Source organism: Hemitrygon akajei, chromosome 7 (assembly GCF_048418815.1).
Source record: "Hemitrygon akajei chromosome 7, sHemAka1.3, whole genome shotgun sequence".
NCBI classification, from domain to species: Eukaryota; Metazoa; Chordata; class Chondrichthyes; order Myliobatiformes; family Dasyatidae; genus Hemitrygon; species Hemitrygon akajei.
In genome coordinates, this window is record NC_133130.1 from 61,512,266 (window position 1) to 61,520,375 (window position 8,110).

The 8,110-nt window shown below is 40.0% G+C and overlaps 1 protein-coding gene across 4 annotated transcripts in view; it reads right to left on the reverse strand.

The window, feature by feature from the left end:
• The window catches only part of pnpt1 (polyribonucleotide nucleotidyltransferase 1, mitochondrial), a 68,706-nt gene extending 60,937 nt beyond the window's left edge, over positions 1-7,769 (reverse strand). For 2 of the 4 annotated variants that reach the window (XM_073051030.1, XM_073051027.1), the window contains exons 1-4: positions 7,547-7,769; positions 3,669-3,732; positions 1,437-1,511; positions 1,258-1,363 (exon numbers count right to left, since the gene is read on the reverse strand). In XM_073051030.1, coding sequence (XP_072907131.1) covers positions 1,258-1,363; positions 1,437-1,511; positions 3,669-3,732; positions 7,547-7,755 — 454 coding nt within the window. In that variant the 5' untranslated portion in view covers positions 7,756-7,769. The remainder of the gene's footprint in view (positions 1-1,257; positions 1,364-1,436; positions 1,512-3,668; positions 3,733-7,546) is intronic. The other 2 variants (XM_073051029.1, XM_073051031.1) reach the window with 2 other exon arrangements.
• Positions 7,770-8,110: the final 341 nt, after the last annotated feature.

Below are 8,110 nucleotides of genomic sequence, written 5' to 3' on the forward strand. Positions count from 1 at the left end.
CTTATTTCTTTCTATTAATCCACTAGGTAAAGGTTTAATATCATTTATTCGTGATAAATTAGCAGCCTTACGACGTGCCCCTGTGGATAAAATTAAAATGGCATGGGAGCATGATTTAAATACCTCCTTATCCGATGAGACTTGGGACTCGATTCTCAAATCGGTTAATTCAACCTCTCTTTGTGCTCACCATTGCCTTTTACAGTTTTAGATTGTTCATAGAGCCCATATGTCTAAATCTAAATTATCTCGATTTTACCCTAACATCAGTCCGCTTTGTGATAAATGCAAAAGGGGCGAGGCCTCTCTCATTCATATGTACTGGTTTTGTCCTAGCTTGGAGAAATTTTGGAAAGATGTCTTCATAATGTTATCGTATATTCTGAATCACCACCTAGAACCTAACCCTTTAATTGCTTTGTTCGGTTTCTGGGGTGAGACAGATTTACGTCTGAGTTCGACTAAGTGTCGAATATTATCTTTTGCCTCTCTCCTGGCTAGACGTTTAATCCTCCTTAGATGGAGAGATGTTGCCTCGCCCACGCATGCTCAATGACTTAACGATATTATGGCCTGCTTAGACCTTGAAAAAATTCATTATTCAGTCCTTAATTCGGATTTAAAGTTCCATAAGGTCTGGGGACCTTTTATTGAGTACTTTCATAACCTTCCTCTTAACTAAGGTTTTTTTTCAGTCCCTTGCTTTCAGCTCTTTTTTTTTTGGTAGTAGGCATTAATATCTTCTGTTGCTAAGTGTATTTACAGTTTTGGGGGTTTGATTGTCCTGATTTATATTCTCTATATTGTGTTGTGGTTGGTCTGGAGCTTTTTTTTTGTTGCGGGGCTTGGGGAGGATACTAATTTTACGTCTTCAATTTGGGTGCTTTCTCAATTATCTTTCTTTGTATCATATTATTATTGTATGTTTATTTTTGCACTGTATCAATGTTCTTCGTTTTGATCTGGGTTTTTTTATCTGTAGCTATGTAGAAAATGTATAAAAAAACTAATTAAAAAAAACAATCTTAGAGACTAGGGTACTAAAGTATAAGGGAAATACATTTCTGTAAAATAATAATGCAATTAGTTAACAAATTCAAAGATCAAAAATATTATATTCTATTATATATCTATAGTAGAAACAGACTTGAAAAATATTGCAGTAGTAAACTTGCTCTAGACAAGTCAAATTTATTTTTAAAGCACATTTAAAAACAACCCATGTTAACCAAAGTGCTCTACATCATATAATCTTACCAATTACTCTGCTGGTTAAGATCTCACTATCTGTGTAGCCCAATTCTTTTCGCAAGTATGTAGTTGGTATTCTTCCTGCTGCTGCAGCTTTCTGACGGTAATCAACCTAATAATAAAAATTTGTTATTTTTCATGATAATCTGCAATGTAAACAAATTATAAAGTTTTAACATACTTACCACCAATGGCATAAATTGGGACGAAGTAGGCTTTGTTTTACTGACAGCTGTAACCATCACTGATGTGTCTCCCAACTTCAAGGTAAGAGAAAGAAAATCAACATATTAAATTTCAAATTTGCCAACCTAGCACTTAATAATGAACATACATGGTTCCTTTCAAGATTCAGACCAATTAAAATTTCTCTTAGAACTTAATGCAATCACTTGCTTTTTGTCCTTAAATATCCTAGAAATCAAAAAAAACTTGCTGTTTCTTGGTCACAGGGCAGCTGAGCTCCATTGGGTAAACTGATATAATTTCTCTCATCAATGAGAACTGTAGTAGTGGAAGACAGAACTGACATAAATCATCAGTATTCTAACCACAGTCTTGCAGAATTATTACAGTAACTTGTAGCATTCCCAAGTGACATTTGGAGTGAAGGCCCAATGGAAGTTTTCCCTCACTAGTTATTGAAGCTTAATCGTAGAATCATAGAAACATAGAAAATAGGTGCAGGAGTAGGCCATTCGGCCCTTCGAGCCTGCACCACCATTCAGTATGATCATGGCTGATCATCCAACTCAGAACCCTGTACCCGCTTTCTCTCTATACCCCCTGATCCCTTCAGCCACAAGGGCCATATCTAACTTCCTCTTAAATACAGCCAATGAACCGGCCTCAACTGTTTCCTGTGGCAGAGAATTCCACAGATTCACCACTCTCTGTGTGAAGAAGTTTTTCCTCATCGGTCCTAAAAAGCTTCCCCTTTATCCTTAAAGTGTGACCCCTCGTTCTGGACTTCCCCAACATTGGAAACAATCTTCCTGCATCTAGCCTGTCCAATGCCTTTAGAATTTTATACATCATAGAACACTACAGCATAGAAACAGACCTCTCGGCCCATTTGGACCGTGTCAAACTATTAATCTGCCTAGTCCCATCAACCCACACCTAAACCATAGCCCTCCATACCCCTCCCATGTACCTTCTTCGTTGTCTACTTCGCCCCCAATTTTGCTGTCATCTGTAAATTTCCTGAACTCGTTTACTACATTACCAACCAGATCACTAATACAGATGACAAACAATAATGGAATCAGCACTCCACTAGACACAGGCCTCCAGTCAGAGAGGCACCATCTACAACCACTCTGAAAAAGTCTGTAAGATTGGTTAGACATGACCAACCATTCACAAAGCCATGCTGACGACCCCTAACCAGTTCCTGTCTATCCAAATACTTGTACATCCGGCCCCTTAGAATACCTCCCACTACTGATGTCAGGCTCACTGGCTTATAATTTCCTGGTTTATTCTTAGAGCCTTTCTAAAACAATTGAACAACATTAATTATTCTCTAGTCCTACGGCACCTCACTCATTACCAAGGGCATTTAAATATCTCTACTAGGGCCACTGCAATTTCCGCACCAGCCTCACACAAGGATCGAGGGAACACCTTGTCAGGCCCTGGGGACTTATCCATTCTAATTTGTCTCAAAACAGGAAGCTCCTCCTCCCCTGTAATGTGTATACAGTCCATGACATCACTGCCATTTTGCCTCACCTCTATAAACTCTGTGTCCATCTCCTGAGTAAACACAGGTGAAAAAATCTATGTAAGATCTTCATCTCTTGTGGTTCCATGCGTAGATAACTACTTTGATGTTTCAGAGAAGCAATTTTGTAATTTTGTCTCTTGTTATCCTTTTGCTCTTAATATGTCTGTAGAAACCCTTGGGATTCACCTTGTCTGCTAGAGCAATCTTATGCCTTCTTTTAGCCCTCCTGATTTCCTTAACTGTTCTCTTTCATTTCTTATATTCCTCAATTATATCATTTATTCCTTCCTGCTGAAACCTGCTATGCACCTCCACATTCTTCTTAACTAGGGCCTCAATAACTCTCAAAGACAAAGGTTCCCTAAACCTGTTATCCTTGCCTTTTATTCTGACAGGAACTTTTAAAGACCTCCCACTTACAAATACACCTTTGCCAGAAAACAACCTGTCCCAATGCACATTTTGCCAGATCCTTTCTGATACCATCAAAGTTGATGTTCCAGACCAATCACTATTTCTTTCAGGGTTGACAACGTAACATTGGCTATTTCCCTATGCTTAAAACACAGGAAAGTCAATTATGACATTATGACAACAGAACCTTTCTTCAAATCAAGTTAATTTTCCTTTTATTCTCTACTTGGCTGTTATCTACATAGAAGTTCTACAATGAATGTTAGTTTACCTGAACCATTGCAGATCCATCTGCAAACCGAGCAAGCTTCCCTGTGGAAATTTCAAGCTTCCTGCTGTAAAAACAAGTTAATATTTGATAAATAAAGCACTATCTTCAGTATACTACAAATTTCATAATGAGGATAATTGTAGTATAAAATAAATTTTCACTGAACAAAACAGTGGTGATATTAACTAGGCATTAAATTAGTCTGATATGAAATAAATAGGCATAAAAATCAAACACAAATGTCAATTTATAAGTCCTTTGACCAGTTTTCTCTTGATTATCTGACAAAAATTAAAATTCTGGTCTTTGTGAGAAAGTGAGCAAGAATACTGCTACATAAGCTAAGAACTGTCTAAGCAAGCTAGGAAATTACAGATTTGAAAACATTACAAATTACAAGTGTGATAGCACTGCCCTACAAGATACAGGACAGAGAACTGTTTTCTACTTTAATTTGTTCTTGCTTTATTAAAAAAACACAAACTCAACATATCAGCTGACAAGGACTTTTCCAAATCTTTGAATATTATCAAATTACTTAATGTCAGGGAATCACACCTAAGCTTATCTGAAGAAAATAATCTTAGAAGTACATGCAGATTTGGCATGGCATCTAAAGCCTTGATAAATTTCTATAGAAGCACAATGCAAGGTATCCAGACTGTTTACATCATGCCCTAGTATGGATACACCTATGCCCAAGAACAGAAAAGCACACAAAAAGTAGTGGATAGAGCCCTGTCTATCACCAGAAAAGCCCTCCCCACCACTGAGTACATCTACAAGGAGCAGTGCTACAAGAAACCAGCACCCATCATCAAGGACCTATACCATCCAAGCCACACTGTGGTTAATGCTACCATTTGAAAGGAGGTACAGGGTCTTAGGTCCCACGATAATAGGTTCAGCACAGTTATTACCCTCCAATAGACGCAGTATCGATGTTAGAACTTAAAGATGCAAGTAGATCTGTCACTTTGTCACTCCAATTAATGGTATCACCAAGATACCATGGCCGTAACTTGTTAATTTTTGTTTTGCATACTGCAGTGCTTTAACTGTGCAAAATTCCACATTTCTTCTGGTTGTGTAATTTGGTAACTGAGTTCTCTCATTAATGTCATTTTAAGTAATCTAACTCCCAATCTTCCCATTATTTTCCCAATACTGAACTTACCCCCAGCTTTTGCTTCACACAAAGGTGTGAAAACATTGTCAGTATCTTGATTATTGTCAATTTTTATTTTTGTTGTGAAGATGGTAGTTCAGTATCTGAGTTACAAAAGGTAATCTCCCTTAAATTTTGTACAAACTGTGTTCTTTAAAACATTTAACTATTCTTCTACTTTTCTTTTCAATATTCTTATAATATAAGAAATTATTATTTGAAAAAATTTAACAAGTCAAAAATGTATAACTTTAATAAAATAAACGGTCATGCAAATACAAAGAAGAGAAAATCTGTAGATGCTGCAAATTTGAGCAACACACACAAAATGCTGGAGGAACCCATCAGCCCAGGCTGCATCTAGGAAAAAGAACTGACATTTTGGGCCGAAACTCTTTGGCAGGACTGGAGAAAAAAACTGAGAAGATTTAAAAGGTGGGGGGAGGGGGAGAGAGAAAGAAACGTAAGGTGATAAGTGAAACCTGGAGGGGAAAAGATGAAGTAAAGAGCTGGGAAGTTGGTTGGTGAAAGAGACAGAAGGCCATGGAAGAAATAAAAAAAAGGGGGGGGGGGGAAAGGAGCACCAGAGGGAGGCGACAGGCAGGCAAGCAAATAAGGTGAGAGAGGGGACGGGGATGGGAAGTGGTGAGGGGGTGGGGTGGGGAGCACTACTAGAAGTTTCAGAAATCAATGTTCATGCCATCAGGTTGGAGGCTACCCAAACTGAATATAAGATATTGTTCCTCCATCCTAACTGTGGCCTCATCCCAACAGTGGAGGAGGCCATGGATGAACATTTTGGAATGGGAATGCGAAGTGGAATTAAAATGGGTGGCCACTGGGAGATCCCGCTTGTTCCTGGTGGACGGAGTGTAAGTGCTCGGTGAAGCGGTCTCCCAGTCTATGTTGGATCTCACTGATATACAGGAGCACAGTAAACCCCAACAGACTCACAAGTGAAGTGGCACCTCACCTGGAATGGTTTAGGGCCTGAATGGTAGTGAGATCAGTAGGGAGGAAGGAATGAAGAAGGGAGACACTAGGGAGCTAACCCTGCGGAAAGCAGAAAGTGGTGGGTGTGGGGGAACAATATGCTTGGTGGTGGGATTTCATTGGAGGTGGCAAAAGTTTTGGAGAATTATGTGCTGGATGCGAAGGCTGGTGGGGTGGAAGGTGAGGACAAGAGGAATCCTATCCCTGGTAGGGTGGCGGGAGGATGGGGTAAGAGCAAACATGCGTGAAATGGAAGAGATGCCGTCAAGGGCAGCATTGATAGTGGAGGAGGGGAAGCCCCTTTCTTGAAAAAGGAGGACATCTTCTTCATTCTAGAATGAAAAGCCTCATCCTGAGTGCAGATGCACTCCCAATGTGAAATCCAACATTTCCAGGAGAACTATGACATGCAGAATGTTCTACTGTGAATTCCCACAAGAGAATTAATCTCAGGATAGTAATATGGAAACATATATGTACTTTGATAATAAAATTACTTTGAACTTTAAGATTGGCTAGACATAATGCACAAAGCCAGGTTAACAACCTCTAATGAAGTCCGGTTTGTCTACATAATTATATATCCTGTCTCTTAAAATACCTTCAAGTAATTTATCCACAACTGATGTCAAATTCACCTGCCAGTAATTTCCCAACTTATTCTTAGAGCCCTGTTGTCTAGTTTCAGATATCTCTACAATAGGGAAGGGTTTCTCACTACCCACCCTTTCTAACCCCCCCCCCCCCATAATTCATCAGGTTATCCCTCAGCCTGCTCCACTCCAAAAAAAAGTCGTGATCTATCTAATCCCTCCTCATAACTGAAATGTTCCATTCCAGGCGACATGCTGGTAAATCTCATCTGTACTTCTCCAGTGCAATCGCATCCTTCATGGAGTGTGACAACCAGAACAGTACACAATACACACTGTCTAATCAATACAGCTGTATGTTGCCATAGGCAAAATCCAGTAACTCCATATTTTTTCTTCCTTGCTGGGTCAGTGTTCACTTTTCAACTTCACAAACGCAAAAGGATAAGAATAAAATGTCAAAGTAAACCAACTGTCTCTCAAGTTTAACTACCATTCAAAAATTCATGGCAGATCTGTGACAGCTTCTATACCTATTCTCATAATCTTAATCTTTCACATATTTATCCATCTCCACCTTAAATTTATCTATTGACTTTGGCTCTACCACCCTCTTCTGTCTGGCTCAAGCAGAACGCAAACGGTCGCCCAAAATAGAGTTGTCCTTTCTTCTTTATACAGAGCTGATGTCAGTCTTGGCCCAGAAACCTGAACATAAACAGATTAAGACACACTTCAACGTAGAACAGAGAGAAAGCTGTGCCATCATAAAGATGGAATAAAAGTGTCAGCCCAGAGTCATGGTCAAGACTGACGCCTCAATCAACATATTAAATAGAGACACAACAAACTGTAGGTACTGGAATCTGAAGTAACATTCACATTACTGGAGGGGAAATGGACCCAGTCAGGCAGTATTTATGGAGGGGGACACAGTCCAAATGAAACGTCGACTGTGCATTCTCTTCCCATGCTGTCTGACCAGCTGAGTTCCTCTAGCACTTGGTGTGTTACTAACATGCTTAAATGGACAATCTGCTGACTGCCAGGGCTCTGTGTGGACATTACACCGGAGACGAGGTGGACCTCCCCAGTCCAGGTGCTTTTCGCTCGCCCTCACCCACCTGCTGCCCAGATCCACGGCGACTCGGCCACGCTCACCCACAGTGGTCCAAGGCTGCTGATGTGTTCGCCGCAGCTGCCCGATGCTGGTGCTCGCAACCGGCGGAGATTTGCGAGGCGCAAGCAGTCTCCATAACGACAAGCGACACGTTCCCCGGCAGCATTGCAACAACTTCACAGAGCCAACGCTGCCGGTACAGGAGGCCGCCATGGCACACACGTCTCTAGAACTTCTCTTCCCATTGGCTGCTGAAGCTCCCAAACTGACGAATCAACACAACTCGTACTACCATTCGCTAATTCACTTATCTTGATCTTTAGAAAGTTTCTCCCACACCGTTTTCAACTCTTTAGGAATAATTTCTCTTGTATTTTCTCACGAAACAAAAAAAAGACGATTTTCAAAGACATTACGAAATGTAACCCTGAGTGGATATTCATTGGTGATAGATTATTAAAAGACGGCAGTATCCATACTACACTTAGAAGTTTAACTGTTAAACGTTCACACAAAAATTCTCAATTACAGATGTTTTTTTTTTAAACTTTGTGGACATTGCTGGCAA